Raw genomic sequence first — 17,623 nt, 5'->3', positions numbered from 1 at the left:
GTAGGAGGCCCAGGACCTCCATGTCCTCGGCAGAGTGGGAGGGGAAGTTGAAATGTTGGGCCACAGGGCAGTGTAGTTGATTGGTGCGGGTGTCCCGGTGATGTTCCCTAAAGTGCTCTGCTAGGAGGCGCCCAATCTCCCCAATGTAGAGGAGACCGCATCAGGAACGACGGATACAATAAATGATATTAGTGGATGTGCAGGTAAAACTTTGATGGATGTGGAAGGCTCCTTTAGGGCCTTGGATGGAGGTGAGGGAGGAGGTGTGGGCGCAGGTTTTACAGTTCTGCGGTGGCAGGGGAAGGTGCCAGGATGGGAGGGTGGGTTTAGGGGGGCGTGGACCTGACCAGGTACTCACGGAGCGAATGTTCTTTGCGGAAGGCAGAAAGGGGAGGAAAATATATCCCTGGTGGTGGGGTCTTTTTGGAGTTGTCAGAAATGTCGGCGGATGATTTGGTTTATGCAAACGTTGGTTGGGTGGAATGTGAGCACCAGGAGCGTTTTGTCCTTGTTACGGTTGGAGGGGTGGGGTCTCAGGGCGGAGGTGCATTGGAGGGCATCTTTAACCATGTGGGAAGGGAAATTGCGGTCTCTAAAGGAGGAGGTCATCTGGTGTGTTCTGTGGTGGAACTGATCCTCCTGGGAGCAGATATGACGGAGGCGGAGGAATTGGGAATATGGGATGATATTTTTGCAAGAGGTAGGGTGGGAAGAGGTGTAATCCAGGTAGTTGTGGGAGTCAGTAGGTTTGTAAAAAATGTCAGTGTCAAGTCAGTCGTCATTAATGGAGATGGAGAGGTCCAGGAAGGGGAAGGAGGTGTCAGAGATGGTCCAGGTAGATTTAAGGTCAGGATGGAATGTCTTGGTGAAGTTGATGAATTGCTCAACCTCCTCGCGGGAGCACGAGGTGGCGCCAATGCAGTCATCAATGTAGCGGAGGAAGAGGTGGGGAGTGGTGCCGGTGTAATTACGGAAGATTGACTGTTCTACGTAGCCAACAAAGAGACAGGCATAGCTGGGGCGCATACGAGTAAGGTGTCTATTTTCAGATGGTTCAAAGAAATGTTCTTCAAAGACTGTTTCAATCAATTTCTGCCTTGAATGATTGAGTTTCAACAACCCTCTGGGATGCAAAATTCTAAGTGAGTGACTTCTGATTTGAACAGCAGAAGACTATTACAAAGAAGATTGTTGTCTTGCTTCTGAAAAGCTCTGGCCCAGATAATTGTTGGGACAGCAATAATCATCTGATTACTATGCCGCTATCAGAAAATATCTGAGGCTATATCTTGCCTTGAAAGTTCCCAGTTCCTTAATTTGCTCTGGACCCATCCCAACTATAAAGAACACAACAAAATTGTTAAATTGCAAGGTTTGTAAAGGTTTGTAGCTCAGGTTGAGGTTTAGGGTGCAGGTTTGCTCGCTGAGCTGTAGGTTTGATATCCAGACGTTTCATTACCTGGCTAGGTAACATCATCAGTGGCGACTTCCAAGTGAAGTGAAGCTGATGTCTCCTGCTTTCTATTTATATCTTTCTCCTGGATGGGGTTCCTAGGGTTTGTGGTGAAGTCATTTCCTATTCGAAATGGTGGTTTTCTTTCATCTATGTGTAGGGCTACGAGGGAGAGAGGGTTGCGTCTTTTTATGGCTAGCTAGTGTTCGTGTATCCTGGTGGCTAACTTTCTTCCTGTTTGTCCTACGTAGTGTTTGTGGCAGTCCTTGCATGGAATTTTGTAGATGATGTTGCTTTTGTCCATGGGTTGTACTGGGTCTTTTAATTTGTTAGTTACTGTTTGAGAGTGTTGGTGGGTTTGTGTGCTACTAGGAGTCTGAGAGGTCTTAGTAGTCTGGCTGTCATTTCTGAAACTTCTTTGATGTATGGTAAGGTGGCTGTGTTTGGTCTCCTTGTCGTGGTTTGTTCTTGAGAAATCTGTGGACTGTATTTTTTTTAAAAAACACCATTTCGATTGGGACAATACATCTATCCTGGGACAGGCTCAGCAAAGACATGCCAGAGAATTCCTAGAGGCCTGGCACTCCAACCACAACGCCATAAACAAACACATAGATCTAGATACCATCTATCAACCCCTCAGAAAACAAACAGGAAATGACATCACCACAAACCCCAGGAACCCCATCCAGGACAAACATATAAATAGAAAGCAGGAGACAACAGCTTCGTTTCACTTGTAGGTTGCCCCTGATGAGATAACCTAGACAGGGAATGAAATGTCTGGATATCAAACCTACAGCTCAGCGAGCAAACCTACACCCTAAATTGTTAAATGCCCTGATTTGATCTGCAAAACCAACTTTGTAATCTTCTGGTGAATAGGGACAGAGGATAGATCGTGGTTGGCAACTATTATTTTCCTCAATGACCTTTTTCCCAAATATGCATCTGCAGGCAAAAAGAAACTGCTAGGCCTCAAGTTTCCCAAGATAACCCCAGACTTGAGAACCATTTCCCAAATTCACAACCCAATTAAAGCAGAAGTTAACCTATTCTCAAATTGTGTTAAATGCCTACGAACAAAGTCCAGTCACTCACGATTCTCTTTGTTTTCCCAAGTTATCATGCCCATCAGAAATGCCACTCAGGTTCCTAGATCTCAGGAACTTCCTTTACTAATGTTGGCAAATCCAGAATACCCTTCCCAGTCATATCATAGCCAGAAAACAACCTTCTTCATGGCAATAATAAAAATAAAATACTGTAAGTACTGGAAATTTACAATAAAGACAAACATTGGTAGAGAAACTCAGCAGTTCTGGCAACAACTGTGGAGAGAGAAAAAGACAAGATTTAACTCAAAGTTTGTGAGAAGATTTGTAGCTCGGGTGCTCGTTATTGTGGTTCTGTTCGCCAAGCTGGGAGTTTTTCTCGCAAAAGTTTCGTCCCCTTTAAGGTGATATCTTCAGTGCTTGGGAGTCTCCTGTGAAGCGCTTCTGTGCTGATTCCTCCGGCATTTATACTGGTTTGAATCTGCCGCTTCCGGTTGTCAGTAGCTGTCCGCTGCAGTGGCCGGTATATAAGGTCTAGGTCGATGTGTCTGTTAATCGAATTCATGGATGAGTGCCATGCTTCTAGGAATTCCCTGGCTGTTTTCTGTTTGGCCTGTCCTATAATAGTGGTGTTGTCCCAATCGAATTCATGTTATTTGTCATCTAAGTGTACGGCTACTAGGGATAGCTGGTCGTATCATTTCGTGGCCAGTTGGTGTTCATGGATGCGGGTTGTTAGCTGTCTTCCTGTTTGTCCTATGTAGTATGTTGTGCAGTCGTTGCATGGGATTTTGTACACTACATTGGTTTTGCAACCACTAGGACTCATAACAGCACACAAACCAACAGCCATTCTCAGACAACAGCTCACCAGGACAAAGGACCCGATACCCAGCATGAACAAAACCAATGTAGTGTACAAAATCCCATGCAAGGACTGCACAAAACACTACATAGGACAAACAGGAAGACAGCTAACAGTCCGCATCCATGAACACCAACTAGCCACGAAACGACATGACCAGCTATCCTTAGTAGCCACGCACTCAGATGACAAGCAACATGAGTTCGACTGGGACAACACTACTATTATAGGACAAGCCAAACAGAGAACAGCCAGGAAATTCCTAGAGGCATGGCACTCATCCACAGATTCAATCAATAAGCATATCGACCTGGGCTCAATATACCGGCCACTGCAGCGGACAGCTGGAACTGACAACCGGAAGCAGCAGGTACAAATCGCTATAAATGCCGGAGGAAACATCACAGAAGTGCTTCACAGGAGGCTCCCAAGCACTGAGGATGTCACCTAGACAGGGGACGAAACGTGTGCAACACAAATTCCCAGCTCGGCGAAAAGAACCACAACAACAATTTATGTCAAAATAATCATGAACAAAATAATTTTTCAACTTGCTGTTTCATTTGTTGGTGACTATCTTAATATGTCATGATATGTCATCATAAGTTAGCAACCACCTGATGATGGAGCAGCGCTCCAAAACCTAGTGCTTCCACATAAACTCGTTGGACTATAACCTGGTGTTGTGTGAATCTTAATTTGTGTCTTCTTGTGTTGAGTGTTTACAGCATGGAACAAGGTGCTTCAGCCCATTGTATTTGCACTGGTCATCCAGCATCTGTCCATTTGCATGCAGTGGCATTTCAAATGCTCACCTTAATATTTCTTGAACATCGAGGGTTCTCACCTCTGCCATCGTTTCAGACAGTAGGCTCCAGATTCAAAAGGCGTGGCACTGGAAAAGCACAGCAGCTGAAGTAGCATGCAAGAAGTAGGAGAGTCAATGTTTCGGGCATGAGCCCTTCTTCAGGAATGTGGAGGGGAGAGGAGAGATGGATGGGGGGTGGGAGTGTGGCTGGGAAGAAGGCAGCTTGGCAGGTGATAGTGATAGGTTGGAGTGGAGGGTGGAGCACTTAGGTGGGAAGGAAGATGGACAGATAGTACAGTTCAAGAGTGCAGAGCCAGGTTGAAGGGTTGGATCTGGTATAAGGTGGGAGGAGGGGAGATGAGGAAACTGATGAAACCAACATTGATGCCGTGTAATTGGAGAGCCCCAAGGTGGAAGATGAGGCATTCTTCCTCCTGGTGTTGGGTGGCTTGGACTTGGCAGTAGAGGCGGCCCAGGACTTGCATGTCCTTGGCAAAGTGGACGGGGGAGTTGAAGTGGTCAGCCACACGGCAGTGGGGTTTATTTGGTGTGGTGTGTCCCAGAGATGTTTCCTGGAATGTTCTGCAATTTGGCATCCTGTCTCCACAGTGTAGAGGAGACCACATGGAGAGCAACGGACACAGCAGATGAGGTATCAGGAAAATCTCTGCCGGATGTGAAAGAATCTTTTGGGGCCTTGGATGGAGGTGAGAGGGGAGGTGTAGGCACAGGTTTTACACCTCTTGTGGCGGCAAGGGAAGGTGCCAGAAGTGGAGTAGACCTAACGAGGGAGTCATGGAGGGAATGGTCTCTGCAGAATGCTAATGGAGTGGGGAGGGAAATATATCTATGGTGGTGGGGGTCACCTTCCCCCCCCCAGGCCCCACACTGCTTCTATTTATCTCTTAGCCCCTTTTGGGTCCCTCCACACTCCTTCTATTTATCTCTTAGCCCCTTTTGGGCCCCTCCACACTCCTGATGAAGACATTATGCCCAAAACATCAACTCTCCTGCTCCTCGGTTACTACCTGAACTGCTGTACTTTTCCAGATCCACACATGTGGACTCTGATCTCCAGCGTCTGCAGTCCTCACTTTCTCCTAGTCAGCTCCAGATATCCACTACCATCTAGGTTAAAAAAAACTTTCCTCAAATCTCCTCTAAGACTTCTGCTCCTTACCTTCAAATTATGCTCCTTGGTTATTGACCCCTTGACTAAGGGAAAGAATTTTGTTCTATCTAATCTACTCAATTTTATATATCTCAATCAGGCACCCCCTCAACCTTCTCTGCTGGGGATCCAAGATGGCGGTGACCCAGCAAATCTGAGTCTGTCGTGCTCCTCCCAAGACTTAGGCAAAGTAGGTCACCCACCTCCTCCACACTCACCAAATCACTTAAAATAGTTTTTACTTAATATAATTAGTTGCTCAGTACAGTGGTTAGCACTGCTGCCTCACAGCGCCAGGGACCTGGGTTCAATTCCTGACTCAGGCGACTGACTGTGTGGAGTTTGCACGTTCTCCCCGTGTCTGCGTGGGTTTCCTCCGGGTGCTTCGGTTTCCTCCCACAGTCCAAAGATGTGCAGGTCAGGTGAATTGGCCATGCTAAATTGCCCATAGTGTTAGGTAAGGTGGATTGCGCTTCGGCGGGTCGGTGTGGACTTGTTGGGCCGAAGGGCCTGTTTCCACACTGTAAGTAATCTAATCTGTAATCTAATCTGTAATCAATCTAATCTCCTGTAAAAATGACTAAAGGGAAGGGAGCCCGCAATTCTAAGCAGGCAGTAACCCCTCCCCCAACTTCCCCAGCTGCAGCTGAGGCGTCCGCGGCCACCCCGGGGGACTTACCTATGGTGGTGAGCCTCGTGGAAATAATCTCCAAACTTGACGCGAAGATCGATGCCTTCAGCAAAGAGTCTCAGAGCCAATAGAATTCACTCTCAGCTACGCTACAAAAGCACAACCGAGACATCAAGGAAATCAAGCGCAGAGTTGGAGGGCCGAAGCAAAAGGCCACGACCTCCGAGACTTTAGCAGAATCGACTGTGGATCGGGTCCTGACTCTCAAACAGCAAGTCCGGACCTTAGAGAATCACACTGACAACCTCGAGAATCGAGGTCGTCAAAAAAATATTAGTTTGCTGGGCCTTCCCAAACAGGAAGAGGAAGGCCAGATTACAGCGATTCTCGAACAGTGGCTTCCACAGCTTTTAAATCTGGAGGCTGGATCAGGCCAGGTAAGAGTGGAATGGGCCTACGGGTTGCAATATGCGGGCCCGACCTGAACCAGCGCCCCCACCCGGTTCTGTTCCGGCTGCAGAGCTATAAGGAGAGGCAGATACTCTTAGAAGTTTCCAGAAATCTTGGGAAAGATCCCCAAGCCATGATTTATAAAGGATCCAAGATTATGTTATTCCAGGACTTTTCCCCAACTCTGGTCTGAAAGAGGAAGGAGTTTGACGAAGCGAAGAAGTGTTTAAGGGACTTAAATATTCAGTACTCCTTGTGCTACCCAGCTACGCTTTAGCAGCTACGCTTTAGCCATGAGGGTCCGTCTACAAATTCGGATCGCCAGAGAAGGCCAAGGAATTTTTGGACTCTCTTAGAAAAATTGTAAGAGTTAATTGATGTTGTTTTGCTCTCCCCCCACTCCGGTTTACACCTCCCCCCCCCCTTCTTTTTATATTAATCCCTTTCATTACCTTAATGTTTAATATTATCTTCGGGGTGTGGGGAGAGAGGTTTATTAATTTGTTCTGTACTTAGCGATTTTCTTCCCCCCACCCCTTTTTTTATATATAAATAGGCCGGGGGGGTGTCTAGTTAATGTAGGTGGGGGGAGGTAGTTACCTTATCCTATTTTATCTCTGTCTTTAGGAGTGGGGTTGTTTTCCCCTGTTATTTTGTATTACTATATTTAATAATTACTTGTTGAGACTGTGCAATTTTATTGTTATATATGTTTATACATGGTATTAATATTACCAAATTTATCCAAGTGTTGGTGTGGGTTGGTGGGGGGGGGTAGGGTTATTACTGTTAATTCTAGCTTTGTAGTGCATTTGAATTTTCTTCATCCTATCGTGGGGTGGGGTGCCTGGGTCAAGGGTGGGGCACTGGTTGGGAGAGGATATGATGAGCTTTAGGGAAGGAAGTGATGCCCCCTGGGAACAAGGGGGAAAATCTCAATTTAAATACGTTTTATATTGTTTTTTATTTAGAAATAGTCTTTCATTATATTGATGTGAGTGTATTAAAGAGCCTTTATTTTTGTGAATTTTATATGCTCTATGCTTGGGATGTTCTGGATAGGGTTTCAATTCCTGAGGGGTCTCGGACTTGCCCGGACGATTATGGTTAATCAGTCGGTTAAATGGTGCACCTGGAATGTCAAGGGGAGTAATTCACCAATCAAAAGGAAGAAAATATTATCAAACCTCAAGAAAGAAAGGATTGATATAGCTCTCCTACAGGAGACACACTTATTGGATAAAGAACACTTGAAATTACGACAGGGTGGATTTGATCAGGCCTTCTTTTCTTCCTTCAGCTCAAAAAGTAGGGGAGTTGTTATCCTTATTCGGAAGAATTTCCCTTTCAAAGTCCTAAACCAGATAAAAGACGAATCTGGATGATATATTCTGATTAATGCCCTTTTAAAATGGAGAGGAATATGGGATCTTAAATCTGTATTGTTCCCCGGCAAATCCTTTTAAATTTATAAAGGAAGCCTTCTCAAAATTGATGGCTCTCAGTGCTCATCATACAATTATAGGGGGAGGTTTTAATTGTATTATGGAGTCGGAAATAGACAGGATTCCCAACGTACTGCAGGAGTATCTCCCAGATCCAGACAATTGGTGGATTTGAACAAAGAATTAGGACTAGAAGATGTATGGAGGTGCCTTCACCCACAGGGCAGAGATTTTTCTTTTTTCTCCAATCCACATAAATGTCATAAAAGAATTGATATGATTCTTGCCCCCTCGATTTTTAAAAAATTCCATATTATCCTGTAAAATAGGCAGTATAACAATTTCTGATCACACTGCTGTATATATGGAAATCAAGGCGAGGAACAATGAGACATCGCCCCGGCATCGGCATATGAATCCTTTCCTGATGAAGGGTAGTAAATTTGGAAAGTACTTCTCTCAAGAATTTAAAACTTTTTTAGAAATTAATTCAGGTACGGCTAGCAACCCATCAATGATGTGGGAGACCATCAAAGCTTACGCGCGAGGTTTGATCATTTCATACTCAGCGACCCAGAAAAAATTAAAGGGAGAACAACAACATCTGCTCGAAGCTCGCTTAAAAGCAGCTGAAACAGCATATGCTGACAGACCGTCTATTATTAAATTACAAAGGATTACGGCCCTTACGACAGCTCTAAACACCATGCAAACCCAAACAGCTAAGAGGGAAATATTACTTGCAAAACAAAGGTTATATGAATTTGGCGATAAACCTGGTAGATACTGAGCATTTCTCGCAAAGAAAAAAAGGCCCCTCAAACTATTACGTCTATCAAGGAAAGTACGGGTATTCTGACTCATGATCTTTAGAAAATTTTATTCTGATTTATATAAATCGCTGGATTGCGCAGACATAGCTAGGAGGATGCAGTCATTTTTTAAAAACCTGACCTTTCCAGACCTAACTCTGGAACAGGTATGGGTCCTGAATGCTCCCTTAACAAGCCAAGAAATATTTGACGCAATCAGGCAACTTCAGAGCGGTAAGGCACCTGGACCAGATGGCTTTCAAGCTGAATTATATAAAGAATTTACAGGAATATTGGCTGGTCCACTTATGGACATGTATAACTACTCATAGAATCAGGGCTGTTTCCCGCCTTCGCTGAAAGAAGCAAATATCTCTCTTATTCTCAAGAAAAGGAGAGGACCCAGAAGATTACACGTCATACAAACCAATATCCTTGCTAGATGTAGATTTTAAAATCCTTTCTAAAACGTTAGCTTTGAGGCTAGAAAGGGTACTGCCACACATCATAAAGGAGGATCAGATGGGGTTTATAAAGGGTCGTAGATCATCCAATGATGTTGAATATGATTCCTGAAGAAGGGCTTATGCCCAAAACATCGAATCTGCTGTTCCTTTGTTGCTGCCTGACCTGCTGCGCTTTTCCAGCAACACATTTTCAGCTCTGATCTCCAGCATCTGCAGACCTCACTTTCTTCTTGAATATGATACAAGCCTGCCATCAGGGAAAGATACCAGGAGTAGTAGTCTCATTAGATGCGGAAAAGGCATTTGATAGGGTTGAATGGTCATATCTGTTTTACACATCGGAAAGGTTTGGCGTTAGAAAGGTGTTTACCAAATGGGTCTCAATATTGTATAATGATCTCAAAGCAGTTGTGATTACCAATGAATTACGCTCGGATAGCTTCAGTGTGGATAGGGGCTGCAGTCAGGGATGTCCTCTTTTGCCATTGTTATTTATGCTAATAACTGAGCGCTAGCAGAAGCTATATGGGTTGACCCTAATATAACAGCCCCAAGGATTAGTACAGGTAAACAAAATACCATTTATGCAGATGATGTTCTTCTATTTCTCAGTAATCCTTTGATGTTCGTGCCTCGTTTAATCCAAGTTATTAATAAATTTAGTGCATTTTCAGGCTATAAAATTATTTTTTCAAAATCAAAGGCTATGCCAATGGGTGGCCTTGCTAGTATATCCCACTATTAGATGGATCCCACTTTTCCTTTCACAGTCCCTGGAGGGTTTCTTATATTTAGGCATTTTTATCACCCCAGTATTTGGTCAGTTATACAAGGCTAACTTTGTGCATTTATTGGAAAGGATAAGGTAGGACCTCCAGCGATGGAGAGACCTTCCAATTTCCTGGTTAGGCAGAATAGCACTAATTAAAATGAATGTCCTGCCCCATCTCCCATACCCAATGAGAATGCGTCCGGTGATGCTACCCAGACTGGCACTACGTAAATTGTATGGCTGGCTGGGTTCCTTTTTCTGGAATCATAGATGGCCCCTCATTAAGCTGAAGAAGCTACAGCTTCCACAGGCAAGGGGAGGACTGGATTTCCCAGATTTTATGAAATATCAGTTAAGCTACATAGTTACATAGCCGATTGGGTCTTGTCTGACCCACAATCAATTTGGCTGGACGTCGAGGCTTCTCAAGTAAAATGCCCACTTATTTACCTCTTGTTTTCAGACAAGAGGAAAATCATCACGGACCACTGCAAAAATCCTATAATACGAAACACAATGAAAGCTTGGAATATAATGCGGCAAAATGAGGGCAACTCACATAAAACATCCCCCATACTCCGATAGTGGGAGTATGGGGGTTTCAACCGAGGCTTACAGATGCCACTTTTAAACTCTGGAGATCCAGAGGTATCTCCTGTTTAGGGGATCTGTTTAAAGAAGGCGTCCTGATGTCTTTTGAACAGCTGCATCAGAAATTTGGATTTACCTAATGGTGATCTGTTTCGATATTTCCAAATTCGAGATTACATACATAAGACGACTACGCTATTAAGTAGTCTTTATAAATCAGATAGAGAATGTAGAGTGTTATGGCCAATGGGGTATCTTTGGTCAGCACTATTTATCATTTATTACATGATGAAGTATCGGGAGATATGGACAATCTGCTTAAAACATGGAATCAGGATTTGGGACAGGAAATCGCTATAGAAATATGGAATGAAATTTGGGAAAATGCCAGAAAATATCCATCTGCAACAGAACTCAGGCCATTCAGTTGAAGATACTTCATAGGGCCCATATAGCACCAGACCGATTGGCAAAATTTAAGGAAGGAGCATCTCCAATGTGTCCCAAATGTAAAACAGAGGTGGGTACTCTTGTACATTGCTTATGGACTTGTCATAAGATCCGTAGATATTGGATTAAAGTAGCAAGTGCTTTGACAGAAATCTTAGGAACGGAAATTAGAGTGGATCCAGTATCTCTCCTTTTGGGCCTTTCGGATTTACCCTCCCTGGATATGCATGGGAAGAGATTATTTTCTTTTCTCTCTTTCTGTGCAAGGAAAAATATTTTGGTAAACTGGGTGGCTGAGAGCCCCCCTGGACTTTACAATTGGCACAGAGTAATCATGGAATGTATTCCCCTCGACTTCCTTACAAATATGGTGCACCGTGCGACCGAATTATTCCATAAAATATGGCAGCCCTTCTTGAATTAAATAAATACAGATATTTCGGCCATCCTAACAAGAGTTTTATTTAATTGAGATGGCGAACTGGGTATCACTACTATAATGCCAGACACATCTTTCAGGCCACCTCTCAACTGACTCAACTCCAGTGAGAACAGCCCTGATGTCTTAATTCCCTGTTCATAAATGTAATTTTAATTATATAGCGACAAGGACAACAATAGCCTTGATCATTAGCCATCCCATTGATAACTTTGCATTGAATTGTTAAGAGGGAGCCAAGTTGTCTCTTGGAGTTTCTTTAGGGTTGGTCTAGTCATATAACTACAAAACCAATTTGTATTTATGTAACACCTGCATTATGGTTAAATTGAAAAAGCATTCTGAGAAACCTGTTCACTTTCATTAAAACACTATTATACATATCATATATATGCCTGGAAGCAGAAGCACCATTTTGGTTTTGTTGCCCAAACGAAAATAATAATAATTGAAAAATAAAGATCAAAAATATTTGATTTATCATTAAAGCTGTCATTTTGTTCTGGTCTTAGATGTGTTGAGCTCTCCAACACATCCACACAGGCTAAGATTCTTTTCAAATCCTGGTAAGATCAACTTCCACTAAAGTTTGGGTAGGTATGAGCAAGATAGCAACGCCAGGCTTATGACTTTTGAGCAACTGTGCATGCTCCATGATAATTAATAAATGAAAAATCATGATTGGAGCACTAACAAATTCTTGATACAAAAATTTCAGTGAGTGAGGAGTTGTAACAAGAATAACAACTTGTAAATCAATCCCATAACATGATCCCAGATGATCTCTGTTATACATGATGCTCATAAAATCCACTTTAATTAAGTCAGTCACAGACTTGAACATGATGGCTCAATGTTCAGTGATGGAATTTTGGACCAGGAACAGGGATAGGTGGTTGAAAAGAGAGGTTGGCTTACCATACAACAATAATAGCACACTTGTTAAAATTTAATCTAAGAGAACAAAGTACAACATGTTCAGAAGGAGACAAATCAGAAGAGAGGGGAGTAGAAACAATCAGACACCAATGTCATATCAGCATGAAGAGTAACATCTAGAGAAAGTTCCAGCTTGAGAGAGAATTTTAAACTTGTGTAAAATGATCTGTTATGCAAGGGGAGGGTCCCTGACACAGAAGTAGCGTGAAGGTGAAAGAAGAGGAGTTCAGTCTTGGCTGTTTATGAAATTCATTAGAGTGCATACAGTGATAAAGACGACAGTTCTGCTAAGGACATAACATTGAGGGCTGGAGAGGGGAAGATCTGATGGCATTGTGAAAACACAGCAATTATTCTCCATCTACTACAATTCTCATACAAGGACCAACTGAAATCTTTTGACTGTGTTAGTGGACAATTATACAGAGGCCTATAAATATTCAGCAAAGTTATTGATTTACTGGCATCAAAACTTGGAAGCTTTTCTCAAAGACTAATTAAATAGAGAAATCACATGAAAAGAAATAGCAGTTAAACAGTGAACTTCAAATACATAACAGTTGAAATGTTTAAAATACTGTTCTGCGCACTTTAGCACTTAAACAAGATTTGAATTGCTATATGAATTATGTAAAGGTGAAGTAAAGAACAATAATTGTTATTTAGATACTAAATGTCTTATAAAATCCGATTCCAAAGGTGAAACTTAGGACATTTGTTTAACTTTGAAGTATGACTGGTGACAATCCAAATTCAAAATTACTTACTGCTTCTTCAAGAAGTCTACTACCAACTTAAAGTCTGCTATGCAGTACTCTCTCTTCATGTCCATAAGAACGCTATCTGATCCAGTCTGAACTGGCACATGAAGGAAGGAATAAACCCTTGGATGGTGGAGAATTTTTGCCATTTCCTGCAGGGAAAAAAAGTGAACTCCAGCTGTAGTACATCAATTGTATAGTTTCTCTTAAAATGCACAAAATACCATGCAATTCACATGTGCTGTCCATAGAAAGGAGAACATTTAGTAACTATTACCTTCAAATTTCAGATTACTTGAGTTTGTGATAAATAAAGACATGGCTAATTATTCTGTTTATTACAAGCAAATACCATTAGATAAACAGAATTCATTCAAAACAACAATTTCCTTGTCAACATTATTCTGAACTGTGTTACTTTATAAAACTTAATAATACACCTAATTTGGTGCTTCTCATCCCTATGGCTTCAAATGAGATCATAGGAACTAGCAGCAGACATAAGGCACTCAGCCCTTTGAGCCTACACCATGTGAAATCCATGTTCAATCTATTTGTATTTTGAATTCCACATACTCATCCACTGCTGATACACTTTGATTTTCTTGCCCAATGAAAATTGTACTCCGATTTAAAAGCTGTTCAATGACACTGCCTCCATCGCCATCAACGATAGAGCTGCAACCCTCAGAAAGGAAAGAATTCTCAATTCTGCCCTGAAAAGGGTAACCCATAATTTTTAAAACTGACTCCACCCACACCCTGTTCTGGGCTCACCCACAAGAGGGAGCATTGATACCACGTACATCTGATCAATACATTTCATCATCTTATATCCTTTAATCAAGTTATCCCTCACTCTTTGAAACTCCAGTGAAAACAAGCCCAGTATGCCAACCTTCCCTCATAAGATAACCTGCTCATTCCAGATAAATCTCCTGTCTCCAGATATTTAAATCCTTCTTAAATAAGGAAGCCAAAAGTGTACAAGTATTCAAGATGTAGTGTTTTCAATATACCTTGCATAAATGAAGCGCAGCATGCTTATTTCTATATTCAACTCTTCTCGCAATAACAAATAGCATTCCATTAGCTTTTTACTCAATTGCAGTATCTGCATACTAACATTTTGCGAATCGTGCATTAGAACATCTAGATTCCTCGGTCCTTAGAATTCTGCAGTCCCCATTCTGGTAATATTCTGCTTATTTATTCTTTCTGCCAAAGTTATTAACTAGGCATTTCATACTCACTTAACCAATCTATATCGGTCTGCACCTCCTTACGTCCTAGTTATCTCTGTGTCAACTGCAAATTCAGCTACGATACATTTGCTCACATCATCTAAGTCATTGATACAAACTGGAAAAGTTGAGGCCCCAGACGGTTGCGGGACCGCAATCATTAGAGCTTGCCAATGAGCAAAAGGCCCACTTATGCAGACACTTCTTTCTTCCAGGCTGCCAAATCTTGTACCAACTAGTATGTTATCCCTGAACCATGTGTTAACATGTTTTGTAATGACCTCTTACATGGCACTCTGACAAGTGCCTTCTGGAAACCAAATACATGATGTCAACAGTTCCCTTTTATCTACAACATACGTTACTCCTTCAAAAAATAGACAAGATCTTTTCCCTGGGGTGGGGGAGTCCAGAACTACAGGTTTAAGGCAAGAGGGCTAAGATTTAAAAGGGACCTAAGGGGGAACCTTTTCACACAGAGGATGATGCGTGTATGGAATGAGCTGCCAGAAGAAGTGGGAGACTAGTACAATTACAGCATTTAAAAGGCATCTGGATGGGTATATGAATAGGAAGTGTTTAGATGGATATGGGCCAAGTGCTGGCAAATGGGATGAGATTAATTAGGATGTCTGGTTGGCATGGATGAGTTGGACCGAAGCGTTTGTTTCCGTGCCGTATGTCTTTACAACTCTATAGCTTTAAAAACAGCATGCTTTCCTTTTCACAAAACCATATTGACATCTTCCGATTGTCTTGAAGTTGCCCAAATGTCTGGCTATAACCTTTTCTTCTGTTATGAAATAGAAGATGCGTACTGTACCTTTAAGAGAAATTGAATGCTGTTCTACACTGAAAGCTTACAAGCACCTGTCATATGACTAGCTAGCAGTCTCAGAATGTATTAGAAAATTGAAAATATGTAACATTTGGTTGTGAACTATATACCAGAGTTGGTTGCTATTTTGACAGCAACTTGAATTTAACCAGTTTAAATTATGCCCCAGGATACTAAAACCCAACCGAGTTTGAATTTATTGTTTTCCCAACCTTGAACCAATGCGACAATCCTATGTTAAAAAAGGCAGTCATTGTGAAAGTCAGACAGTAACTGCCGTCAACATTGAAACATTCTCTATGGGGTGAATTTGTAATTGCAGAATTTTACTTGCAGATACATTCTATTTTTGTTCAAAAAGCACACATCCTGTTATCAATCCATATAACATTTCAAAAATTCCTGTTTTGTAAATAGAACAATAGGACCATAGAGAGATACAGCACAGAAACAGACCCATTAGTCTAACTTGTTCATGCCGACCAGACATCCCAACCAAATGTAGACCCATTTGCCACCACTTGGCCCACGTTCCTCCAAACGCTTCCTATTCATATACCCATCCAGATGCCTTTTAAATGCTGCAATTGTACCAGCCTCCACCACTTGCTCTGGTAGCTCATTGCATACACGCACTACCCTCTGCATGAAAAAATTGCCCCTTAGATCCCTTTTATATCTTTCCCCTCTCTCCTTAAACCTATGCCCTATAGTTCTGGACTCCCCCACCCCAGGGAAAAGACTTTGTGGATGTAGGTTTGCTTGCTGAGCTGGAAGGTTCATTTTCAGATGTTTCGTCACCATACTAGATAAATATTAAGTGAGCCTCCGAATGAAGCACTGGTGGTGTAGCCCACTTTCTATTAATAAAGAAACTTTGTCTATTTATCTTATCCATGCCCGTCATGATTTTATAAACCTCTATAAGATCACCACTCAGCCTTTCATGCTCCAGGGAAAACAGCCCCAGCCTATTCAGCCTCTCCTTATAGCTCAAATCCTCCAACCCTGGCAACATGCTTGTAAATCTTTTTTGAACCCTTTCAAGTTTCATAACATCTTTCCAATAGGAAGGAGACCAGAACTGCATGCAATATTCCAAAAGTGGCCTAATCAAAGTCCTGCACAGCTGCAACATGACCTCCCAAGTCCTATACTCAATACTCGAACCAAAGGATAGCATACCAATTGCCTTTTTCACTAAACTATCTACCTGCAAGGGTCTGGATTAGTGGTGCTGGAAGAGCACAGCAGTTTAGGCAGCATCCAAAGTGCAGCGAAATCGATGTTTCGGGCAAAAGCCCTTCAAGTCTACTTTCAAAGAGCTATGAACCTGCACTCCCAAGATCTTTGTTCAGCAATACCATTAAGTGGATAGGTCCTGCTCTGATTTGCTTTTCCAAAATATAGCACCTCACATTTATCAAAGTTAAACTCCATCTGCCACTCCTCAGCCCATTGGCCCATCTGATCAAGATCCCATTGTAATGTGAGGTAACTTTCTTCGCTATCCAGTACGCCTCCAATTTTGGTGCCATCTGCAAACTTACTAACTATACCTCCTATGTTCATATCCAAATCATTTATATAAATGATGAAAAGTCTGACTCTAGATTGGGATACAGACAGATCTAACCCCAAATCTTTAATATATTGTCTGAGTTGAGATTTTACCTTTTCTTTTTGTATAAAACCTTAAGTTATCTCAAGAATATGACTTAAAAGAATTTCTGGGATTTACATATTAATGAACCAAAACCAGCACCCAGTCCAAAAGTTAAAAGACTTAACAGCAATCTAAGTTTGTTTAATATATAGTTTTAATTGTATGACACTGTGATCTTTTATTATAAATTCTGTGCCTTATGATCCAGCCACACCACGTACCTGATGAAGGAGCAGCACTCTGAAAGGTAGTACTTCCAAATAAAACTGTTGGAAGATAATCTGGTGTTGTGTGATTTTTTAAAAACTTTGTCCATCCTAGTCCAACACTGGCACCTCCACATCATAATAATCTTTTGCGTCAGCTTATCAAATGTGTTTTGGAAGTCCAGATGTGCTATATCGACTGGACTCCCGTTATCCACTTTGCTTGTTACATCTTTAATGAACTGTAGCAAATTAGTCAAATATGACTTACCCTTTACAAAACCAAGCTAACTTTGATGAATTGTATTTTGACTTTCTAAATGTACCACTACCTCCTCAGTAATAGATGCCAATAATTTCCCATGGTAGCTCAATGGGCAGCATGGTGGCTCAGTGGTTAGTACTGCTGCCTCACAGTACCAGGGTCCTGAGCTCAATTCCAGCCTTGGGCAACTGTCTGCGTGGAGTTTGTACATTCTCCATGTGTCTGTGTGGGTTTCCTCTGGGTGCTCCGGTTTCCTCCCACAATCCAAAGATGTGGGGATTAGGTCAGTTGGCCA

The 17,623-nt window shown here is 42.1% G+C and overlaps 1 protein-coding gene across 2 annotated transcripts in view; it reads right to left on the bottom strand.

Annotated features, from left to right (window-relative positions):
- cdkal1 (CDK5 regulatory subunit associated protein 1-like 1) overlaps nucleotides 1–17,623 on the bottom strand; it is a 581,619-nt gene that overhangs the window by 251,090 nt on the left and 312,906 nt on the right. For both annotated transcript variants that reach the window (XM_060849921.1, XM_060849920.1), the window contains exon 10: nucleotides 13,116–13,261. In XM_060849921.1, coding sequence (XP_060705904.1) covers nucleotides 13,116–13,261 — 146 coding nt within the window. The remainder of the gene's footprint in view (nucleotides 1–13,115; nucleotides 13,262–17,623) is intronic.

This window comes from Hemiscyllium ocellatum, chromosome 34, assembly GCF_020745735.1.
Source record: "Hemiscyllium ocellatum isolate sHemOce1 chromosome 34, sHemOce1.pat.X.cur, whole genome shotgun sequence".
In the NCBI taxonomy this organism is placed as follows: Eukaryota; Metazoa; Chordata; class Chondrichthyes; order Orectolobiformes; family Hemiscylliidae; genus Hemiscyllium; species Hemiscyllium ocellatum.
The sequence above is the reverse complement of the archived record's forward strand: the minus strand, read 5'-3'. Positions and strand labels throughout refer to the sequence as shown.